Source organism: Silurus aristotelis (genome assembly GCF_946808225.1).
Source record: "Silurus aristotelis genome assembly, chromosome: 13".
NCBI lineage: Eukaryota > Metazoa > Chordata > Actinopteri > Siluriformes > Siluridae > Silurus > Silurus aristotelis.
Window position 1 is genome coordinate 17,710,224 of NC_139586.1, and position 24,391 is coordinate 17,734,614.

Genomic DNA, 24,391 nt, shown 5'->3' on the forward strand with positions numbered 1-24,391 from the left:
TACACTCCAAATTTTCTGCTTTGGGTAGCATACAAAACAATATGGCAGAATATTAAAGCTGATTGTATACTTTGTATGGATGATTACTTTGTATGGATGATTACATAAATCTTGCTTTGTTCACATGAATTAATCACTTTATTAGGAACACCCGTGCTAACTAATGCATTTATTCAATTAGTCAGTTGCATGAAATCATACAGATACAGATACAGGTTAAGCAGTAAGCTTTTAATGTTCACATCAAACATCAGAATAGGAAAATGATGGCATCAAAGTGACTTTGTGGCATGGACTGTGGTGTCAGATCTGCTAGTTTGAGTATATTAGAAGCTGCTAAGTTTCTGGGATTTTCATGCACAACAGCCTTGCACAGAATGGTGCAAAAAACAAAAAACATCCAGTTATGTGGGTAAAAACACCTTGTTTGGCTGGTTTGAGCTGCTCAAATAACTGCTCTTCACTAGTGATGTCATTTGTGAGCTAGCTCCTTTTAAATAAACAATAGGAGTTTATTATTATAATCTTTTTATTAATACAAGACATGAAAAACGCATTACCTGTTCACCACACTGCTCAGCACCATGCACTCCATGCACTGTGTTGATTTGTATATGCATGCAATCAATGTGCTCATGAATGGTCACAAGCACATCCACATAGCATTCAAATTTTGATTATCTGGAAACCATACAGTTTAGTATAAATACATTGCACTAAAGCACTTATTCCTTATCTGAGCCAAATGATTTGGCTTACTAAAAAGAGGCTGAATTCCCATCACTATGCTTTAAAGCTACGGCGAGCAGAAAAGCATTTTGGAATACACAACTCTTATTGGCATATTGGCTACAAGAGTAAATGACCATATCATGTTCCACACCTGTCAGCCAAGAACAGGAATCGGAAGCTGCAGACTACAATAGGCACAAACTAACTGAGACAGTTCATGTGTCCTGTAGTTGCACTATTTTATGCATTTCTTTGCAGCCACATGATTGGCTGATTGGATAGTTGCGCAAATAACCAAATGTGTAGATGTTCTTTTTTAGCTGGTGAATATATGTTAATTCCATGGAATAATATTTATTATTAGAGCTATTTAAATGAATCTCTTTTCAAAAAATTAACCAAAACCAAACCCTATGACCATTTCAGAGAGGTGAAGTGTCACTTACAGCAGTCATTATAATCATGTCATTATTATATTGTGTTGGATTGTTTATTTCCATTTCACTTAAAATATCTTGTCTATTAAAACAAAAAAAATTGCGTGTTGCATTATATTTGCATTCCCTTTTTTGTGTATGTTCTTTTGTGCCCTTTGTGTCTTTGTATTCATGTATGACAGTTTTAATGTTATTGTAATATCATATGAAAACAAATCAAATGACTTCTGCTCATGCTGCGTCACAGGGCGGCATAACACACAAAGCTAGGTCCTATCTGCTCTTATCTTTATACATGAGCTCACAGATGCCTACATCTGAATGTTGTGTACTTTCAAAGCGATGCTTTACCCACATCTAGGTTAATTGATATAATAATTAAAGACAGAAAAACGGTGTACTACCAACATTTTTCAGGATCAGGCAAACACTGCTTAACCAAGTGGAATTTTTTTCCATTGATAATTAAAGAAGGTCTTACGCCTCAGTTGTGTACATATGTGTGACATAAATCAGTTTAAGTGCTTGTGCTTGTTAGTGACATCATACATTTAATGCAGTTGGGAATACCATTCTCCAACCACGACATTCCACTGTCCTTGGAATTCAAGGTGAGCTTGTGGTCTCCATGGCAACAGACAGATTCCATCATCAGTCTCCAGCTGCTCCTGCTTTTGTTCTGACAATAAAAAGTCATCTAGACATGAAGACTAAAGCTTCCTAACGCTAAGGAAAGAGCGATTTGATGGAGAAAACATGAGTGTGTCGAGCAGAGAGGGAGGTCTGTCCTCTGTTCTCCTCTCCTTTCCCCTCCTCTCTGCTCTTCATTCCCTCAAGCACTGTCCTGTCCTCATTAAGCCATTGAGGAGGTCAGAGAGGTGCAGCTAGACATAAAACGCTTATTAGTGTAATGTGACACTTTTTCTTTTGAAACATTGCTGACTGCATGTGGCTCCTGCCTGCCACACTGATAGAAAGGATATCAATCTCTGTCACCCTCTTGTACATACACCCACACACACAAACACACACACACACAAACACACATGTACACGCTGAACACAGTAATGTTGTCATTTACATTTTAAATAACAGTGAACGGTTATACAGCATATTATTGTGATTCAACACAAGACAACACACACGATTTTGACCTTTTATTACTCCTCACACACACGATTAGACGATGCCAAAAGTCACAGTGACTAATACTGTATTTAAAAAAACAATGTTCCCTTTTTATAAAAAAAAAAAATCGGAACAGCATTGTACATATCCACTCCTATAATGCTAGTAATACACAAGAATTTGGAGCTTGTAGAGACATTTGGCTGATTTAGCATAAAATTAAGCAAAGCACACAAAGTCTCCAAAAAGTCTCCTTTCGGACAAATGTCCTTCATCAAATTTACACTCAAGGTTCTTTTACATACTGTATATACTCCAGCTGCCTCGAATGACCACATGCATTAAAAGGACAAAGGGAACATACAGCTAACTTTCAATTGGTATGCTCTATAAAAAGTAGTGTTGGTTACATAGTTTAGGAAAATTCACAGCAAAGTATAAGTATAAACATGATATATTTTTCTGCAATACTCATTCCATATTTTTGCTGTTAAACCCTTTTATATAACAACCGAATGCAAATGTGAGATTGAATAGTTTAGTGAAAATGTACCGAATGTCTCAGAGTCTCAGAGTCCCAGGGGGAACATTGTGGTATGTGGGTGAAAATGCATTAGTAAATTAATGTAGAGAAAAAAAAAAGATGAGATTAAGGAAAAGTATAGTGGTTAATATTTTCTTTTTAAATCAAGCTACTTAGTGGATTTGCTCATTTATACTGCCTTGCAGTGTGTGTGTGTGTGTGTGTGTGTGTGTGTGTGTGTGTGTGTGTGTGTTTGTTTGTGAGCTGAGGTATTCTTTCTTGTCTTTTCCATTGTTGCTGGTTTGTGGTCCACCACAATATGGATCAGGATGAAGTGATTCTGTAAAAGAATATATAACACGATATGTTTATAATGAAATATTTGTCATGTGCCATGTGATTCTAGTGTACATTTTTTGGATGTTGTAAACTTTATGAGAAGTTAGCAATTGTCTACTTTACTGATATAATGAATGGGACATTTAGTCAGATTTAGGTGTTAGCTCCTATAAACAAAACAAGCTCCTTTTCTCATAGAGAATTATCCATCAATGTGCGGCATCACATTAATAAAAAATTCAGCCAAGCAATACTAATTTTAGATCTGAATGTCTGGCAGCTATTCGACTTAACTGACACTGAAACTTGCCTCAGCTAGTTAGTGTTCTAGGAGATGATAATCATCCTGCTGTGGATAGTGGTATTAGGATATAATTTTGGAAGGTGGTCTGAGTGAACAGCTGACAGAGGTGAGAGAGCTAAAGGACTAAAGTGCCACTGCATTGCTCTCATTCGATAGAGATGAAGTTAGGGCTAAATCCCAATGCTGTTATAGTAGTCCGTTGGGTAATGTAGCAACCCATTAACCAAAGTGAAAATAGACCAACGTGTCAAAGGAGAAGTAAAAAAAAAACCTCAGAATTTTATTACATTAATAAACCGTGGAAACCATCTTCATGTTAAGTTTGAGCAGTAATGTGGAAGATAAATTTTTTTCTTTATATTTAAACAATGTCTTATTTTGTTCGTGTTACAGAGGGACGCAAAGGGTCGATGGCTTTTTGAGCAGATTTGCCATCATTTGAGCCTGTTAGAGAAAGACTACTTTGGCATCAGATATGTCGACCCAGAGAAACAGAGGGTAAGTTACATTTAAAGAAGTTATGTTTATGTAAAAACCTTTACAACATTTTTAATAGAACTAAATTGCATTCTTGTCTATGATTACTGTAATTACTTACATTTTTAGCCTAGCTAAATAGTCCATTTTTTATAAGACATCAAGAGAAGGAAATGCATTCTGGACAGAGCTTTTTTTTTTCTTATATTCTTAGTTAAAACATTTTCTGTTATATTTATAGCTTTATTTTTGAGATTGCTTGAAATATATTTTACATAAGAACAAGCATAAACTTCAAGCATTGTTCATTGACATAGCAACAATTGTTCTCTGCATTTATTCACTCAAAATAACTGTTATGATTTAACGTTGTCATTTCAGCATTGGCTAGAGTTAAACAAGCCAATTACCAAACAGATGAGATGTAAGTTTGACTTTTTAGTATACTATAATTTCTAAATTGACTTCCTCATATGTACTATGGCTTTGTAGAACTATGAAAGACACTATGTTATTCTGTGATAATTGTTCTGCAAAATCTGATCCTTAAGAAACTCTATATAGATATAACTATATAGTAACAGTTTTACTTTTTGTATGTTTCAGCACAACCACCATTCATTATGTGTTTACGGGTGAAGTTCTATCCCCCTGATCCTGCTGCTCTCAAAGAGGAGATTACCAGGTGCTTCAGTCCACTGTGACCTAAATAATAATAGTAATAATGACATAATAAAATCACCACCACCAATAATAATAATGACAATAATAATAAAAAAACAATAACTATTATTATAATCACCATCACTAATTTATAATATTAATCATCAACATTATCATTATCATCAATATTCTATCCGTATTTTATATATTTTATATACTCTTCTCGTTTTAATTATCATAATGGTGCTTCTCTACATTATGCTTGCCTTAAACTCTTTGGGTGTTCTATTATGAGAAAATAATCAGGGACAAGGTTGTGTGAAGCGACGTAATGATTAAAAAATTAGCAGCACAGCCTGCAGGGGTTTTATTTCTCTAATACCACAGCATATACCAATATCTTTCTAAATATTGTTTTATTTATTTAACCCTTTTAAACATTTATAGTTGCATTTAAGGTTGTAGAAAACCTACATGACAACCTTTTACTTTATCACTTAAGTTATAAATAGCAATAGTATACACACAGAACAAGTATGCTAATATGAAACTCTGGTTTAAGTTGTAGAATAATATTAATGAATTCTATAATTAATATTATAGAAAATACCTTTTGTCCAATCACTTTAGAGTATTCAACTGCTCTGTGGTATGAACATTTGCAAAACATGAATGTTAGCGTTAATAAAATTTAACAAATTTTAACATGTACAAATTGAAATCTGGTTAAAAGTTAAACAAATGCAGCTACATTAACAATTTATTCAAGCTGATCAAAATTTACATAAATGGGCAAAAATTCAGATGAACTTCAGTCTCCAGGCGCAAATATTGGAATTATACTATTTAAAGTTTACTCATCTATACTGTAAAAATTGGATATTGCTATTATTATTAAAACCACCATAAAAATCAATTAATAATTTAAAAAATGATGCACTTCATGGTTTGTTTGTGTTTCCTGTTAACTTGTGTTAAATAATACTGAAAATAATACTAATGTAACCCTGAATGTAAAGTTGTTTCCAGATGATAGAATAAATCATAATTTAAATTTTAGTTGAATGTAACATTTCTATTATATTTGGGACCAAAAGTACAATATGTGCCCTAAACTGATCTAACAATGTTTTTATTGATGTTGTTTTCAGATATTTGGTCTTTTTGCAGATTAAGAGAGATTTGTACCATGGCCGACTGCTATGCAAGAGTTCTGATGCTGCCCTACTGGCTGCTCATATACTACAAGGTAATGACTTCGGGGGACTTGTTAAAACATTGGTGTAATGTGATGATATGCTGCTGTTACTAAAATACCTTTAATAACAAAACTTTGGTATGAAAAAATAACTTCACTGAGTGTGTGTTTAAATATATTCACTTGGTTTGATTTTATGGATATATACGTGATTACACTTTTGTGTTTGAATGATGTCATGATCTTAAATGGCTGCCTATTTTAACATTATTGTGGCATAATATTTATTTATTGGAGATTTTCCTTAATCTTTGCTTTCTCATCTAGCTGAAACTGGAGACTATACTCCAGAGAAGCACCCAGAAGGCTACAGCTCCAAATTCCAGTTTTTCCCCAAGCACTCTGAACGCCTTGAACGTCGCATTGCTGAAGTTCACAAAACCGAGCTAATGTAAGAACGTAATTATGGTTATAATTAAGCTCTATATTTGTCTCTTGATAAGCCCTGTTCATTAATAGAATGGTGTTCATAAAATAAAAGACTACAGATGGATCTTGGGAGACTAGCTGAAGCAGTGCTATTAGGATCTTTTCAGGGTTTTTTTAGCCACTTAAAATGTGTATTTTTCATTATGCACTACCTTTGATGTGTGAGTGAACATGTATACATCTTTTTCAACAGAGGACAGACCCCTGAGACCTCTGAGTTAAATTTTTTAAGGAAGGCCCAGACTTTGGAGATGTATGGGGTTGATCCACACCCTTGTAAGGTCAATATCATTTACATTGTATTTAAAATTTAGCAGTTTGAAACATACTGACATCTTTAACTTTTAGTTTTTCTTTCCTTAGTTTCTGTTTATAGTTTATTTTTCCTTTGTTTCCTTTGATGCAGGATGTGTCAGGAAATGCTGCGTTTTTGGGTTTCACTCCGTCTGGCTTTGTGGTGCTACAGGGGAATCGACGAGTTCACTTCCTCAAATGGTCAGTTGGAGAAAACTGTCATAGTGCATTTACATGATTGGTGTGTGTGTGTGTGTGTCACTGTAGATAACAGTCCGCTGTTCATCAACAGGAATGAGGTCACCAAAATGAAGTTTGAAGGAAAGACCTTCCACATTTATGCAAACCAACAGGAAGTAAGTATATATAAAATAATAATATCATGTAGATTTCAAACATAATTTTCATAAAGGTGAATTTCAATTGTTTCAAATGTTTTAAGTGGGAAGGATGCCCATCTATAGTCCTGGGGGAGAATGTGGCACAAGTTAACAATCTCCCTGCTCAAAAACACCTAACTTAAACATATTTTTTAGTTTTAGTAGTTATTTGAATGTGGAAATCACAAAATTATACGAGCCCTCCAGGAGTACAGAACAAATTGAACTCCTGTTTTTCTGGATTCAAAATATTTTTCATATAGCATATCATAAAGTTGTCTAATCCTATCTACTAAAGGTCATGGTGTGGCTGCAGCTGTTAATTCCAACTAAACCGAGGACAAATAATAGTTGATCAAGATTGCTAATTTAATCAGTAAAATGTATAAATGCAACTGTCCAACACACATATAGACTTGTTTTAAGCCCACTTTTTCTATTTTCACAATTGTAATAGTAGCAGAGTAGAGTTAGTTAGACTGAGTCAGTTTTGCAATGCATGAGAGATCTGATGGCTGAAACCTTTTTAAGGAGATATTTCCTTGAGGAAAAGAATATACTATATAAATACATATTAATAAATATAATAAAAATATACTTAAATATAATAAATATATACTTATAGAGTGCATTAGAAAATCAGAAGAGTCAGAATTGTCACATCTGCTACAATATCCACCGTTTCAGTCCAAAATTGGAATTGTGCATTCCTATTCATGTTTTGATCTGCTACCTTTTTCCCTCATTTAGGATCACAATATCATCCTGACCTACTTTGCACCAACGCCTGAAGCCTGTAAGCACCTGTGGAAGTGTGGAGTGGAGAATCAAGCTTTCTACCAGTGAGTCACCACTAAGCATGCCTCTCCAAAGCCATGAATTGAGTCTATTACACTTAACACTTAATACTACACAAGAATAAGGCTAAAATACAGGACTGTGCAAAAGTCTCATACACCCTATTTTTTATTTTATAGATATTTATTGATTCTTCACTATTGGGTCAGTGCAAAAAAAAAAATTATATATTTCTAAAACTTTTCTTACAAGTTATAAATAAAGTAATAGGATTTTGTTTTGTTTTATAATGCCTTTAATAATTTAAAACACACACAGGTGAGTAAAATCTGAATAAAAAGGACATCAGGAGGAAACAACTTTAAATAAAATTAAACAGATTATCTTTGCAAATGGTCATAAGTCAATCAGTCAAAATAATATGTAACAGATTCTAGTAGTCACCACAGTTTGAAAGCACCTGCAGAATGCTAGAAATTCAGATGGTGAAAATCACAGGGATACTTTCTTCTTCTTACTTACATTCTTGTGTGCATGGATTAGTAAGCCTTTTAAACAAAGGTTACAAAAGTGTTCAGTGGGGTTGAGGTCAGAGCTCTGAGGAGGCCTCTCTTGTTCTTTCACATCAAACTTGGGAAACCAAGTCTTTATTTACTATTCTTTGTACAAAGACGTATTGTCATGGTGAAACAGGTTTGGGCCCTTTTCAATGAAGCCTTTGTTTGTCTTATAAACATTACAATAAAAGAACATCATTTTCTTTCTATATCCTAGAAGCTTGGGTCAAAGTGCATGGTTAACCATGTAACACTAGTAGCTTAGCAACACCATAGCTTGAACTCCTGACCTTTAGTCCCCACTGACCTAGAGTTCCAATAAAGAAATAATGCTACAGCATATAAAGACATTTTATACCATTGTGTGTTTGTGAGGTGTTCACATACTTTGGTTATAGTCTGAATATCTATGTTTATGTAAATACACCTGTAAATAGCATTCGGTTTCACTCCTCTTTTCTACCATGAACAAACGATAATTATGTCCATTCACTTTAGGACTAACCACAATTGATGATAAGTAATAATGATAAATGTTAATTTAAACTAAACTGTATCTATCTTTGTCTTCTTAAAGGTTTGAGAAATCCAGTCAAGTACGGACAGTGTCTAGCAGTAATCTCTTCTTTAAAGGGAGTCGTTTCAGATACAGGTATCCATTTTAGACCTGTTTCACGGCTTAATATCACTCCATTTCCTATGAAATTATATTACCTGTGTTTAACAAATCCCACTGGTTCCATGCTGGAAGAAAGAGATACAGGCAAAAGTTCACCAAGCAGAGCTCTTTCATTAATTTAAATTTTCACCCACAGTCTCTCGGTTTGGGACGCCTTTCCAGCTTGACGTCTGCCGGCGCCCACTCGCGGATCTGCAAGCTTTCAGTCTGAGTTTTTCAGTGCACTCGCTGGCCACCACGCCTTTCACTGGTGCCCGCTCATGCTCAGTCACTGTTCGGCGACCCTTCCACTCTTCTATGCTTGGTGGCGATCTCCCCAAGGCTGGTGTCTCTCTCCTATTTATTGGCATCACTGAACTAAAACAGAGTGCACTGATTAGTCTCATCAGTTGCAGGTGTTTTTAACTGCTCGTTCCATCCGGCTCCATACCCCCAATGCCCGACTCAGGCCAAGGAACCGTCCGGCCTGAGCTGACTCACCCTTGGCATGAGAGGCAAAAGGTGGTGGAAAGTGCTCTTAAATTCAGAGGAGCGGGTGGGTGGGTGGGTGGTGAAGGTCGATGGAGAAGGAGAAGGGCAATGAGAGAGAGGGAAAGAAGCTGCCTGTACATGGGGATACCGCCCTGTAGAAGCGCAACAGACAATGGAGTGCCTGTTTTTACCACTGGTCTCATCTCGCCAAACAGGACTCGGGTGTTGGCTGCAGTGGCTGCAGCACTCCTCCTTGGTCTCGTCCTGCACCTTCTGCGGCAAACTCTCCCTGGTGTCATACTTCTCTTCCAGCACAAGGTTTTGGCACCACTGTAACAAATCCCACTGGTTCCAAGCAGAGCTCCTTTATTCACATCCCTCCGCTCCTCTCTGCTTGGTGTTTTCATCTCCTTCTGTTTTTCTTTTTATTGGTGTCGCCGGACTGAAACAGAGCGCATGGATTAGTCTTGTCAGCTGCAGGTGTTTCTTACTGCTCGTTCCGTCCGGCTCCACCCTCCACTAGCACACACTATGATAGACTTTTCTTCCTATTGTTATGACATACTGATATATGTGCAAGTATTTGAATTACTACTGATATTAAACTGATGTTAAATTAGAAAATTTGATTTGTGTTTTATTCTTTTACAGCGGAAAGGTGGCTAAAGAAGTGATGGAGCAAAGTGCCAAAATCAGACGAGAGCCACCAGAAATCCATCGGTAGGTTCATAGTTAAAGCTTGCTTAGTTTGTTGTGTATTTGCTAAAGTTCCATTTAAATGTCTAATACTCTGTCCTTAGGAATTGATTTTAATAAGTGACAGTTTGACACACTGCTTGTGTTCCTCAGGGCTGGGATGGTGCCTAGTAGGAGTTGTCCTTCTATTGCTCATGGCCCTCGACAGAGTAGCGTTCCTCGAACATGCAGAAGAGCAGTCCATATGTCTATAATGGAGGGTAAACACACACGCACTTTCTTGTGTTTGTAAGAACAGTAATGTGGTAAACGCTAAAATGTGGGGTTTTAATAATGTTAGTGTTCTGAAATTTGGAATTTTAAGATGTAGAACTGTAAATACCTGTTTGTTTGTTGTAACGTTTTTTGCGTGGTAGTCTTATTTATTAATTTTTACGTTTGCAATATCCAAGAAAAGCTTAACATTTTTGTTTTGTAAGATTTTGTCTTTATTCAGATGAAAGTATGGCTATTAAATATACTATTTGTGTAATATTGATGATTACGTTAGAAGGTTGTTGATTTTTAGACAGAATTTTGTGGAAAAAAAATGGAAAGTGGACAAACATAGCAGCAATACATTCAAGGTTTCTTCAAGAAGAAACCATGTCAAAGATGGGTAGATGCAGTACAGTGCAGTACAGAGCAATTATTGTCTGTTCAATGGTTTTTATTTATAAAAAGAGATGCATTGTCCAGGCACTTGTGCAGTGCAATTTTTATGTCATCCCACTTGCCACAACCCGCTAATATGGCTGCCCAAACATGTTTACACGTTCATTCCATCTTTGTGTTACATTTTGTGCAATTATGTCTGGTAACAACTGCTATCACTAATAGTGCTATCACTGTATTAATATTCTTTGCTACTCGTTGATACTTAAGACCGATGCTTCTTTGTTTGGATTAATATAGTACTGCATTGTAGCAGTTGGCTAATATTCGTGCTCTACCTGTCATTTTCTGGTGTTATTTGTGTAATAAGAATTTGTTTTTTTATCCTGATTCCCAAAAAACTACCTCATGCACATGACCCTGTGTATAGTGTTATTCTTGTGCAATAAATGGCCAAACTCTGATGACTCCAACTCACTTACCAGTGTTCTGCAGAGGCTAATACCATAATCACCAGTTCCAGTGGGCAAGCCCAACAGTGGTCCTTCGAGCCGAATTCAATGACTACCGCAGTGATGCCATCAGAGGAGCAGGTAGCCTAACTTTCTCATGCTGAAATGTCAGACAGAACTTCAATTCAGCACCGCACACCCAAGCATCTAGAGCATTATCTTCTTGACTACAGTCATCACCAGCCAGTCCCTTTCTTGCAGCCTGCAGTAGAGGTGCCATAGGAGGAGCGAGGAGATGCATCAAAATGGTCCATGAAAATATTGTCCGACATTAAACCGGTCCATGGCACAAAAAAGATTGGGGACCACTGCTCTACAGGAATATGAAAAGATTATGGCAGCTTGATGTGCTGCCTTTCTGCAATGAGAAACTGGTTGACCGGTCTAGGCAAGACACGGAGGTAATGTATCTGCTTGAGACCAAAACTTAGCAAGTCACTGTAGACTGAGTAAAACTTTACTCCATCCGTCTTCAATGGAAACTGGGTACACCTAAACTTAAAGGGTCCAGCAATACGTCTTTGCAAATCTAAGAAGCTTGGAAAGAAGACTCCAGAAGGACCCAGAGAAGGCCTCAATCTGCTCAGGAGAGAGTGCTCAACTTATTGAGGCATGATATGTAGTCAAACTTGACAAGAGGGAAGCAACACAGCCGACAGAAGCATGGTACTTGCCTCATCACCTGGTGTGCCGTAACAATACGTTTCGGTTAGTGTTCAAATGTTCCTTTAGACATCTTTAGCACAACAAACAGCCCAATGCTGTGCGATCTTTGCCCTGCAGCATCATGCACACAAATCTGAAGCCAAATATCTAGGTTTGCAATAGAGTGCATCATAGCTTCTACATGGATAATTGCTTGACCAGCTTCCCTATGGTCTCTGCATCCAATCAGACAGTGAAAGTTACACAGCATGTTAGCAGAAGAAGGATTTATCCTCAGACAGTGGGCCAGCAGTCATCCAGTAGTGATGGCTTATCTTCCATCTGAGGCATGGTCCTCTGCCACAAAACGGTGGCTAAAGCAAAACTGTAATGACCCGATGGAGCCTGCATCAGGTGCAACTGTGCAGCTGACACTCTCGGCTACCAATATCGGACCAATGATCACATAGCACAGACCATGAGAGCTGCCTATCTGGTTCTGGCATCCCAGTATTATCCATAAGGATTCATACTACAATTTACCACCAGAGCGAAAGTGATCATCCCACAGCTGTGGGCTAAAAAGAGATACTATGATGACCCAGATCTACTGGCAAACCTTCAGACTGCCTGGACCAACTGGGAGAGTGAACTTGCACATCTCAGTAGGGTATCAGTTCCTTGCTGTTACTTACCAGCCTCCATGATGGCAGCAGTGCTGCCCAGTTCTCTTCATGTGTTCTGTGATGCCTCTGTAAGGGTATGTGTGGCTTTGACATATTTGGCGCTTAACCTGGACAGTGACATCTATGTGTCGTTTATAACAGCCAGATCATGAGTTGCTCCTAAGAGGCAGCAGTCCATGCCATGCCGGCATAACACCTTTAACTGCTCTGTCCACCCTTTGACTCAACAGGCATCGACTGCTTCAGCCCATTCCTGGTCAAAATAGAAAGTCGTAATGAGAAGTGCTGGGGCCTTATCTTTAAATGGGCTCTGGGAATGTGAGGTCCTCTCTGTAAAGTATGCTCTCCAGGTAGCTGTAGGTAGTTAAGCAGTGACAGAGCGTGTCCATGGTTCTACTGGAAGTAGAGGGGATCCTTAATTCAAAACCACAAGGATTTGCCTTCACCAACGTTGCTGAAATCGACCCAGTCACACCTAAACTTCTCCTTATTTGGCGGCAGGATGGAGTGGTGGGATTCCCTCAGGTGGCCTATGCTCCAGGAGAAATGGGGCGGCAGAGGTGACATCACTATCAGAGCATTGCTGACCAATTCTGGATAAATTTTACCAGAAACTACTTCCCAACAATTCAGACCCGTCAAAAGTGGTATAAAGTGTTTATCGATTCTGGAAGTAGACTGATTGTGAATCTGCAACTCCCAAGAGCTCAGGGGCCCATAGGCAAAGTTTGGAAGACCTTTCCTCTTAGTGATGGACGTGTGCAGACTGCTGAAGTTGAGGCAAGGCATACCTCAGACCAGTTGCCCGCCTGATTCATTTAACTGCTCTTGAGGGTACCAAACAACACTTCTCTGACTTCCCCGAATTACCTATTTTCTGCTCAAATATGGGGGTGGCTGTTTTGAATTCTGTCCCTTTAAGCGTAAGTGGGAAGCGCGAATATAGCATAGCTGCCTATGCACAGCGCCTTGCCATCTGCGCAGTCGCATTATCACTGATGCTGTATTAGCGAGCAGGATAAAGTTTGTAAATCTGTAAATGTACTCCGCTGTAGATAATAGCACAGAGTGTAAAAAGACACCACTATGTGATCTTGATGTTGGCTACAGAATATTAACGATATTTAGCGTGCCTTTCCGTCTGTGCGTCACATTTTGTGCAATAATGTATTTGTGTACTAGTGTTTGTGCAAAAATACTAGTGACTGTATTAAGCATACATTTTTTTTCCTCATAATTCAGTGCACTGTTGTCTTTGCTACTTGTTGATAATTGAGACCACTGCTTCTTTGTTTGGATTCATATAGTACTGCATTGTCCAGTTGGCTAATAGTCGCTATACTAGCCATGTTATGGTGCTATTTGTGGAATAAGAATTTGTTTCTTTATCTTGATTCCCAGAACACTACTTCATGCACATGACCCTGAGTTGGAGTGGTTAATACCATAATCACCAGTTTCAGTGGGGCAATCCAACACTTTAAATTTAAGACTCCCTTGACATTCTCAGACGAAACATATGACATTATAAAACTATTTGGTAATGTTTATATATATAAACCTAGACAGGCTAGACATATTTAAAGCTAGACAGGCGGTTGTTTAACACACAAATCAGATTATGCAATTAATGGCAACACATACAATGCACGTTGTACAATTGTTAGTTTTAAAAATAATAATAATAAAAAAGACTAATGTAATAAACTCATAGATTAATACAATTAAACAATTAATACATTTACTACAGGCTGGGATGGAATAAAATATTTAAAAGATTTCTGTTAGAAATAAATGCCGTAAATGTAAACAGAGATTACGTTTGAAATATCAGATTCTTGATATTCATTGCTTGTTAATAGTGCTCTTATATAAAGTCAGTATCACAGTCATCCAGTTATACTGAATATAACTGGTACTGAATACCACTTGGCTGTGGTATATGACATTGTAAATTCCTTTTATACTGCTTAAATGTGTTTAATTTAATTAAAATGTGTTTTTTTGTTTAATTTGCATAATATATAAAATACATTCAGGCTGTGAATGTTTCGAACAGTTATCATTTTATTTCACATAATAAAGGTGCACATTGATGCAAGTGCAGGAAATTCTGTCTATTTAATAAAATATGAGCTGACAAATCCAAAATCATAGGTAGATTCAAGGTCAATATCAAAAATAGGATCCAAAAAAAAACCTACATGATTGATGAAATATACTTAGCTTAGGGGAAACAAACAAATGAGAAACAAAACAAGTCCAGATCAAAATCTAATGCAAATAAACTAAGCACTTAGTATAACTAAGCATACACTTAATCAGCTTGTGAATAAATAAGAGTCTTTATTTGAAAGTTTGTGTGTGTGTGTGTTTAATTGAGCACAGGTGATTCACTCTAGAGTGAATGGGTATTGTGGACCACGGCAGCCATATTTGACGATATCTGCTGGGAGTTGCAGTTGGTTGATTGCTGTGACATGACAATATGTTACTGCTGTGGTTCTGAATGCAGGATACATGAAGCATAACCTGGGTGTTAGTATTATTTATATATAACTACAATAAATAGGCAAATGTAACTGCACATATTTAACTAATCAGCCTAATAATAATAGAAATAGTTGGATAATGTTAATATGAAAATAAATATGTGAACAGTATCATAAATATTATATTTTAAATCATGTTCTAATAGATCAAATATAATCAATAAAACAACACAACTGAATTATTTATTATAGATTTACACTGAATTTCAGCTGGTCACAATGGTTTAAAAATCACAGCTACATGGCTGTGTCATCTTTACAACACACATTCAATCAATTTGAAATAGTGGCGTTTTGATCAATTTTTATATATGGGAAAAATCAGGCCTAGTTTCAATGAAGTTTGACAGAATGCATGTATTAATTTAATCACAAATGGTGATTATTCCTATGACACCATATTTTTTACGTAAAATACATATCTGTTTTTATATCTGTCAAGTGCTCCAAATATTTGTGAATGAATCGGACTTTTACACAAACGTGAATATGGTCAACATTTTTTTTAAACATCACAACCCTGACCAAGCAATATGATAAATTAATGATGGCTATGTGCATTAAATTAAAATAGGTATTCATTCTGTCTACTCATTTGGGTCCAGATATAAAAACTTCTGACAAACCTTCATAAAACTAAAAATAAACATATAGGTTGCCTCTTATATTTATTTGTATTTGTTTAGAACACATGATTTGTTTATTTTGAATAATGGATTTAGTATCTCTATATATTGAAAATGAACAGAATTTAGTAATATTTTAGAAGCAAAATAAACCTTGTTTACTGTTTGTTCATTTCCAGGTCTGGAGTCTTTACGTGACAGTGGCCACTCCACCCCACTGCGGTCCATTGGTCATGGTGATTTACTGAGGTCTCATAGCAGTTGTGGTGAGGGTAAAAATGGGGCATCAGAATTTTCAGAGGAATTGTATAAGCCCACTGACAGTGTCTTACCCACACCTGTCTCCAGCAACTGTTCCCTGGATCAAGCCTTGTGTCAGCACATCAACAGCCCTCCCAGTGTCCAAGAGGAAAAAAAAACGGAGGCAGGCATTCCAAAAAGTGGGAGGTTGGTGGTTGCTAAGTTTACAGGAAGAGTGTATCACCTGGGAAAGATCCAGACACCTACTGGAAGCATGGAGGTAAAGCAAGTAAGTAAGGTGATTGGAAGCTTGGCACGGCTCTTCTTGGTCACCCTCACTTTGCTCCTGGCTCTCCTCCTGCTTCTCATTGCTCTGACAGAGTCTGAACTCGATGTGGCCTTTCTGAGGGACATTCGACAAACAGCAGAGTTTCAACAATTCCACAATGAATATTTTTGCCCGCTGAGACGCTGGCTAGCCTACAAGCTGCGCTGGATGGGAGGCTAGCTCATGAAGAAATGAGAGACTGGGAATGTGTGACAGGCTTCTCCATTTTCTATCAGTATTCTATTATGGCATCATGTACTTACTGTAGAACTTAAAAAAATCTAACCCAGGCCAAAGCCACAGACATCCCCAGTGCCATGCCACGAAGACTGTGTACATGTTTTGTTTCTCGTTATTGTAAAATTTTACCCATTAGTGTTACCTTGGTCTAAGTAGAAAATGTTAGCAATTAGACCACAGTGCTGTTGACTTCTTAATTCTGATTGTTCAGAAGGTGTAGATTAATTTTCTATTAAAGCAGCTCTGACAATAATGCTGGCTATAATTTAAAATGCTAGGTTTATATTAATGCACTCAGTCTAATATGTTGTAATTTCTATAGAAACAACTTATTCACAGGGACTTGTATGGCGAACGATCTACATACTCTAAGGCTAATAATAATGAAATAAAAATCACACCGTATCTTAACAAAAAAAGTTAGACGGTGAAGCTTTCTTTTTAGAAGATGTTCATTTGACTTCATAAAAGGAGACTTGCAAGTCTGTTGAGGGAACGATTTTTATAGCTGCTATGCGGAAAATTACTTGTCTTGCAGATGTTTCATAACATTTAATGTAACCGGAAACAGACAAAACACATTTGTTATCCATTAATGAATTCAAAATTGTTGGCAAATCACTGTGGTATACTGTAAGAGGAATAACACACTTTTGGACATGATGCTATAAAAAATAATCAATAGTAAGTCCAATTCATGGTGTGCTGCATGATACCATCCAATTGTCGATTATTTTCCTATAATATCATGTTTAAAAGTATTTTATTCCTTACCGAACCAATTTTGTCATCACCTACATTAAAGACTTGTGGTTTTCACAATAGTTAGATATCAAATGGACTGACTAAACATCGTTTCATACTTTTTTCAATTTCACTGTCTTATCCTGTTCCATATACCCATAATTTTTTGTTCGTTTTTTTTTTCTCATCACCATTATACATTTACTGTGTGACAAGTGACCGAATACTGCAGACTCTGATTTTTTTTATTATTATTTATTTACGCTGGATAACACATGGATAATAAGATGTGCAGGGATATTCTGACATGAGGTAAACTGGTAAATGGATTTGCGAACCCAAAAGATATTGTCCAATGTGATTAATATTTTGCTCTTCAGTGATGTGCCGTTATTATCAATATTCTCTGTTGAGGGTAATGACAAAGAATCAATATATGTGATGTAGAGGCTTTATCTTTTTTAAGGAATGGTTCATACAAAAATCTATATGACATGATTTCCCTCTTGCCTTAATTATGCACCATTTGACATTTTATTTCAACCTTTTATAGTTTGTTTTTTTGTAGAGTGATGCATATTGCAAGTCAAAGTCGTCCTTGTCAAAGGAAAATAATACTTCCATGTTTAGAACATTGCTGAGCCTATTGGAGCAATATTTATTGGTTTATTGAAATATATATGTATTTACAAAATAACAGACAATGGAACTGTATCAATGAATGAAGTAAAGTGTCACACCAAGTGTGTTCGTAATTTGTCTAAGAATGGTGCTGAAATTAAGCGGGACATTTTTTTCCAGATTTGACTATAATTTTAAATGAAATATGTAGCTACACCTGGCAATTTTTATAGTTATGGAAACATTTCACCCCAGTTTTGCATATGTATACTCACTAGCCACATTAATAGAATCACCTTTACAACTGCTGATCTGTTCATTTATCTGCAATCGGTACAGTGCTATATGGATATGGATCAGTAGCATCATAGTTCAAAAGGTCAAAATTTTGTGTTAATATTCATAACAAACATCAGAATGGAGAGAAAGTGCTGTCCTCCTTGAGTTTTTGCACACGACAATCATTTAAACATATATTCATATATTCATATTAAAATAGTGCAAAAAAATCTAGCCAAAGTAAGGCTATGGTACCTCAAATTAACATGCTTTTTTAACCAGGTTAAACAGAAAAGCATCTGAGAACATGCAACATGATGAACTTTGAGAAGGAAGGATGGGTTGCAATAGTGGAAGACGACTTCAAGTTCCACTCCTTTCAGCCAAGAACAGAAATTCATGGATACAGAGGTTACAGCTCTTGGCCACATGATTGTATTCATTGTGCTGCAGCCACATGATTGGCTTATTGGATAATTGCATGAATGTACAGGTGTACACTGAGTGTACAGTTTGATTGATATAATAAGACAGACATGTCTGTTTACAGCATAAGCTGTACAAAATGCATACACTTTTCTCTTGAAGCAGCATAATCCAGACAAGAATGCAAGACAATAATATATAAATAAAGTGATATTTGTTTTATATAAATAATATCTAAATAACATTTTACAATACATGATGGTTTAGTAACGATTATTACACAATATAAATAATAACACAATACTATTATACATTTAAGATATGTACAATATGGTAAAGTGGTGAAATGCAAATACTTGTTTGTAATATATTATGCTTTGAACGCAGTTGATAACTGTGCACTGCGTCGTTTTCACCTCCAGATGTCACTAGCGTATATTTTTAAAAAGTTATTTTTAAAAATAACTGTTTTTCCAAAATACATGATTCATTACTTACCGTCGCATTCTACAGTAATGCATTGTTTTAGGTTCTGTTTTACCAAATTTCGCCCAGTTTCCCTTTTCTTTTTGCGGAATCCAGGAAGGAGAGGCACTTCATGACTGAAACAGCCGAGTGAGCGTTACGTAAGGAGACACGTGATTATTCCTGGCTGAAGTCAAACCTCTGTACAATGATTCAATATTCATTTCCAGAACCAGTTTATAGATTGATGCTTCCAAAATCCTTATTTCCTGTTTGGAAAAACTCAAAAAATGCAAAGTTTGTACATTTTAATGTAAATATAAATATTCTTCTTCTTCTTCTTCTCCTTCTTTCGGCTTCTCCCATTATTGGTTGCACTTACTTGGCCTTCCTCTTTTCTTCCTTCCTCGCAGCTCAATCTAGCCTCCTTCACCTTGTCTCAAAAACGTCCTTAACGCGCGGTCTATCACCACTGCAAACAGAAAAGGGCTTAGAGCCGAACCTTGATGCAATCCAACCTCCACCTTGAACCAGTCTGTCGTTCCTACTGCAAACTTCAGTGCAGTAACACCGTCCTCATACATGTCATGTCACCTGACTTCCTCATACAATACCACAACTCCACTCTTATGGCACCCTGTTGTACACTTTCTCTAAATCCACAAACACATTGCAAGTCCTTCCGACCTTTTCTATACTTCTCCATCAACATTTTTAAAGCAAATATTGCGTCCATAGTGCTCTTTCTAGGCATGAAAGCATACTGTTGCTCACAGATGGTCACCTCTTCTCTCAGCCTGGCTTCCACTACTCTTTCCTATAACTTCATGGTGTGACTGATCTACTTTATTCCCCTGTAGTTACTGCAGTACTGCACATCTCCCTTATTCTTAAAGATCTCCTTCTCCATTCCTCAGGCATCCTCTCACCTTCCAGAATCTTGTTAAACAATCTGGTTAAAAACTCCACTGCCATCTCACCTAAACATCTCCATGCTTCTCATTCATCAGCTGCACAAAATACTCCCTCCACCTTCTCAACACACTCTCCTCGCTAGTCAACACATTTCCATCTAATTCCTCATTGCCCTAACTTTTAGCACATCCTTTCCAGCAAGGTTCCTCTGCCTGGCCAAACAGTACAAATTCTTTTCTCCATCCTTAGTGTCCAACTTCTCATACAGCTCCTCATATGCCTTTTTCTTGGCTTTTGCTACATCCCTCTTCACCTGCTGCCGCATGTCCTTGTACTCTTGCCTACTTTTCTCATCTCTCTGGTGATACCAATCCTGTTTCACCAACCTCTTTCTCCTTATGCTGTCCTGTACTTCTTCATTCCACCACCATGTCTCTTTGTCTTCCTTTCTATTTCCAGATGTTACACCAGGTACTTTTCTAGCTCTCTCCCTTTTTACTTCTGCAGTAGTTGCCCAATCATCCAGCACCTCTTCACCACCACTGAGCCCCTGTCTGACTTCTTCCCTGAACCTTACACTACACTACCTTTAGTTTTCACCATCAAATTCTTCTTTCAGTCCTCACTCTCCTCTTCTTCTTTTTCCCCTCCAAAACCATCCTACAGACCACCATCCGATGCTGTCTAGCTACACTATCCCCTGCCAATACCTTACAGTCTCCTTCTTCTTCTTTCGGCTTCTCCCATTAGGGGTCGCCACAGCAGATCGTCTTTCTCCATACCCCCTGTCCTCTACATCTGCCTCTTTTAAATCAACTACCTGCATGTCTTCCCTCACCACATCCATAAACCTCTTCCGTGGCCCTCCTCTTTTCCTCCTTCCTGTTGGTTCTATCCTCAGCATTTTTCTACCTATATATCCCATGTCCCTCCTCTGCACATGTCCAAACCATCTCAATCGCACCTCCCTCACCATGTCTCCAAAACGTCCTACATATGGGGTCCCTCTAAAAATCTCGTTTCTAATCCTGTCCATCCTCATTACTCCCAAAGAAAAGCTCAACATCTTCAGCTCTGCTACCTCCAGCTCCACCTCCTGTCTTTTACTCAATGCCACTGTCTCTAAACCATGCAGCATCGCCTTTCGTCTCATTCACACACGTACTGACTTACTCCTACTAACTTTCAACACCTTGCAGACCTAAATAACAACAACAACAACAACAACAATAATAATATTATTATTATTACTATTTTTATTATTACTGTTATAACCAGGAGCTATTTCAGCTACTGTCTGAAGCGCATGAGCATGCTCTGCAATCTGATTGGCTCATTTTTACAACATGGGGGCGGGACAATCAAGCCAAGGCTCACACAACTAGGAAATCTATTAGTGCTATACTGCTAAAGGAGAGAAAAGAGGTTAGGCTTCGCTTTGCCCGGAATTAAAAAGCACCAAAAGTCATGACCAGTAAGTATTTGGTTGATTAATGTTTAAAAAAAATATTTTTCACATTTATTAATATTCAAAATGAACGCAGGTCAAATACCGAGAATAGATACGAAAGAGTCCTGAATTTACGCTAGCCACCGCTAGCTCCGCTGACGCTACTTAGCTAGCTGATGTTAGCACTGTTTTATTAATAAAATATTCTATATATGTAAAAAGTAAATGCTATCTGCTTATTAAGCGCCCCGTGTATTCTCGATAAAATGGATTTAATATACTTAATTCAGTCAATGTAACGTTATCTTAATGTTTACTTGTAACGTCACTGTTAGCATTGGCTATCAATAAAAGCGCAGCAGTAAATGTAAAACATTATTTATTCTCAAGCTGGATTAAAAAAAAATAATTGTCGCACTGTTTTCGATATATATTTAATTTGCTTGGTAATATTGACCAGGTTTTGGTATACTGAAATATTAAACCTGTGCTTTTGTTCTTATGGATTCATGTTGCCACGTTGGCATATGATATGTATATAAATAATGAAGCCGCCTATATGAGGGAGTTTGTTTCATAAAGAGTTTGTGGTTTACACGGAGCAAGAAGAACCTCAACCTTCTGACAATGCTCTTTCACTAATGTATGCTGAATACATGTATCTATTTATGTTTACATAACTGTATCGCTGCTGAAAAATCCAGTTTTGGTCTGACCAGCTCTCAGCTTCCAAAACACAATCGTAGCTGGTCAAAGTGGTAGAGCATCTTAATCAGCTGGTAAGTTATTTTCCAGCTTCATAATTACTTGATAATTTGATCAATAATTGTTTGAGGAAATTTTTTTTGTAGATCTCGTTATATACTGTATTTTCTTATTTTTCTTATAATCTTTCTGCATTTACCAACTGGTAAAGATGGTTTACTGGTTTCACCATCTAGGCAGTGGGTTTTTGTAGCTGGTCAAATCAGGCTGTATTTTTCAGCACTGACGCTATTTAAGAGGAGCCGGATATGTTTGATGTGATTGACATAAATGGCTAAATTCTAATTAATTGTGGGTTGTGGATTTGATCATTTCTTGTGCAGGAGGAAACCAGCGTGAACTTGCCCGACAGAAGCATGCCAAGAAGCAAACTGAGACTACCAAGGGCAGAAAGGATGATGGTCTCTCTGCTGCTGCTCGCAAGCAGAGGTAATGTCCTTAGTTTTTTGTAATTATTAATTGTGATCTACATCTACCAGAAATATGAAATAATAATATCTAACATGCTTTTTTTTGTTGTTCAGGGATGCCGAGATAATGCAGCAGAAACAGAAGAAAGCCAATGATAAGCCAGAACCTAAATCGAAATAACCAGTGGGATAGCTTGGGGCCTGTGTGCATTTTGCAGAGGTTCCCAAACTTCAACAGCCCATGGCTCACAAAAAGTTGTAACCATATAGACAACTAAAAAAAAAAAAAAAAACAATTGCTGACTTTGGTAATCAGTTGGAGAAAATAGTCTACAATATGGTTTCAGAAAGATCTCATTTATGAGGAAAGTTCTTTTGAGTTAAGTAATGATTCACCCATTGTTCCAAATATAATCAGTACACAAATAATTCAATTTTGAAACATGAATTGGTTAAATCATATTTTTAACTGGTTAAAAATATTGATGTGTAGTTCCACCACATGTTAAACATTTTACTGATAAATCTTGGTTCAAATGTCATGAGATTGCTTTCTAATCTTTCATCTTGTGTCTCCTTTTGATTTCACATCATTGAGTGTTTACTAGATGTGGAGAAGATCATTTTAAAGAGGGAGACTGCCAGTCAACATATGAACTGACTTTCAAGTTTCTGTATTTTTGTATTAAACACCCTTAATAAAGTGTACATTTTTAAACTGATTTTTTTTTTCAGTGTTTTATTTATAAAAGTGTTTAAATTATAAGCTCATTTATTTTATTGTGGTTTGTGTGCATTGACTATTTTTAACTTTCAAACAACCTCCGAAAACAAAAAGAGCCAGGTCTACATGAGGCATGAGGTTGCAGTCTAGCGTTGTGTCAATTTGCAGCTTTCAAGATAGGGGTGTATCTGTTTGGACTGCCAATGTTTAGGTCTCTGTGTTTATTTTATATAAACCAGAAGTTTGTGTCGCCCAGAGATTTTTGTGAACTCTAGTTTGGGCCCTGGGGACAGTGAAAAGCACTGTAAAACCGAACAATAGCTAAAAGAAATCTCTAATGTCTTTTTTTTAATATTCAAAAATGTAACATTTTTACTACATATTTATAGAATGAATTCAAAAGCTAATTTTTCTTTACAGTTCTTTAACCCCACTTACTATTATAGGTCATATAATTTGAGTTTTTATGACATCTCACCATCAAACATAAAGCACACAATCTTATAGCATGTCTTTGTAATGTAATGCCTGTTCAAACAATACAAGCTCCAATATCATCATTTGATTTTGGAATGAAACAACTTCAGTTTACTTTACAGAAAGAGCCTGACCTCAACCCCACTGAACACGCTTGCATGTACTGAAACTGAAAAGACGCAGTAGTGCAGCCTGAGTGATACAGTGTGACCCAGTCTTTTATGCTATGTGTCTATTGTGTATAATATTTACTGGTTTCATTGCATATTTAGATGCACTCTGAATACACAGCTGACAAAAGGACAGATCACAATGTAAATTTTCATGTACAAGTAAAAAGTAATCTAAAATATCCAGTAATGTTAAATCAAGGAAGATGAAAAAAAAAAAAAATGAAATGTCTGATCTTTGAGGTGATTTATTTAAACAGACAATGTATCTTTATAGATGTTTATATGGCATTGTTT

The 24,391-nt window shown here is 36.8% G+C and overlaps 2 protein-coding genes across 2 annotated transcripts in view; both read left to right on the top strand.

Moving 5' to 3' along the window:
- The window catches only part of frmd5b (FERM domain containing 5b), a 20,127-nt gene extending 1,992 nt beyond the window's left edge, over positions 1–18,135 (top strand). Inside the window, exons 2-14 of the mRNA XM_083557858.1 lie at positions 3,857–3,961; positions 4,322–4,364; positions 4,547–4,625; positions 5,755–5,852; positions 6,129–6,252; positions 6,484–6,571; positions 6,697–6,785; positions 6,877–6,940; positions 7,715–7,806; positions 8,897–8,971; positions 10,121–10,189; positions 10,319–10,425; positions 16,020–18,135. Of these exons, the coding sequence (XP_083413984.1) occupies positions 3,857–3,961; positions 4,322–4,364; positions 4,547–4,625; positions 5,755–5,852; positions 6,129–6,252; positions 6,484–6,571; positions 6,697–6,785; positions 6,877–6,940; positions 7,715–7,806; positions 8,897–8,971; positions 10,121–10,189; positions 10,319–10,425; positions 16,020–16,588 (1,602 nt within the window). The 3' untranslated portion in view covers positions 16,589–18,135. The remainder of the gene's footprint in view (positions 1–3,856; positions 3,962–4,321; positions 4,365–4,546; positions 4,626–5,754; positions 5,853–6,128; positions 6,253–6,483; positions 6,572–6,696; positions 6,786–6,876; positions 6,941–7,714; positions 7,807–8,896; positions 8,972–10,120; positions 10,190–10,318; positions 10,426–16,019) is intronic.
- Positions 18,136–21,415: 3,280 nt separating this feature from the next.
- serf2b (small EDRK-rich factor 2b) lies at positions 21,416–23,445 on the top strand. Its single transcript, XM_083558892.1, has 3 exons — positions 21,416–21,572; positions 22,637–22,742; positions 22,838–23,445. The coding sequence occupies exons 1-3, from the start codon at positions 21,566–21,568 to the stop codon at positions 22,902–22,904; spliced, it is 180 nt and encodes a 59-aa protein (XP_083415018.1). The 5' UTR covers positions 21,416–21,565; the 3' UTR covers positions 22,905–23,445.
- Positions 23,446–24,391: the final 946 nt, after the last annotated feature.

What these genes read in the sequence shown, in the direction of transcription:
- serf2b (XM_083558892.1), top strand. An exon ending in GCTGCTGCTCGCAAGCAGAG is followed by an intron (nt 22,743 to 22,837) that starts GTAATGTCCTTA and finishes TTTGTTGTTCAG; the next exon opens with GGATGCCGAGATAATGCAGC.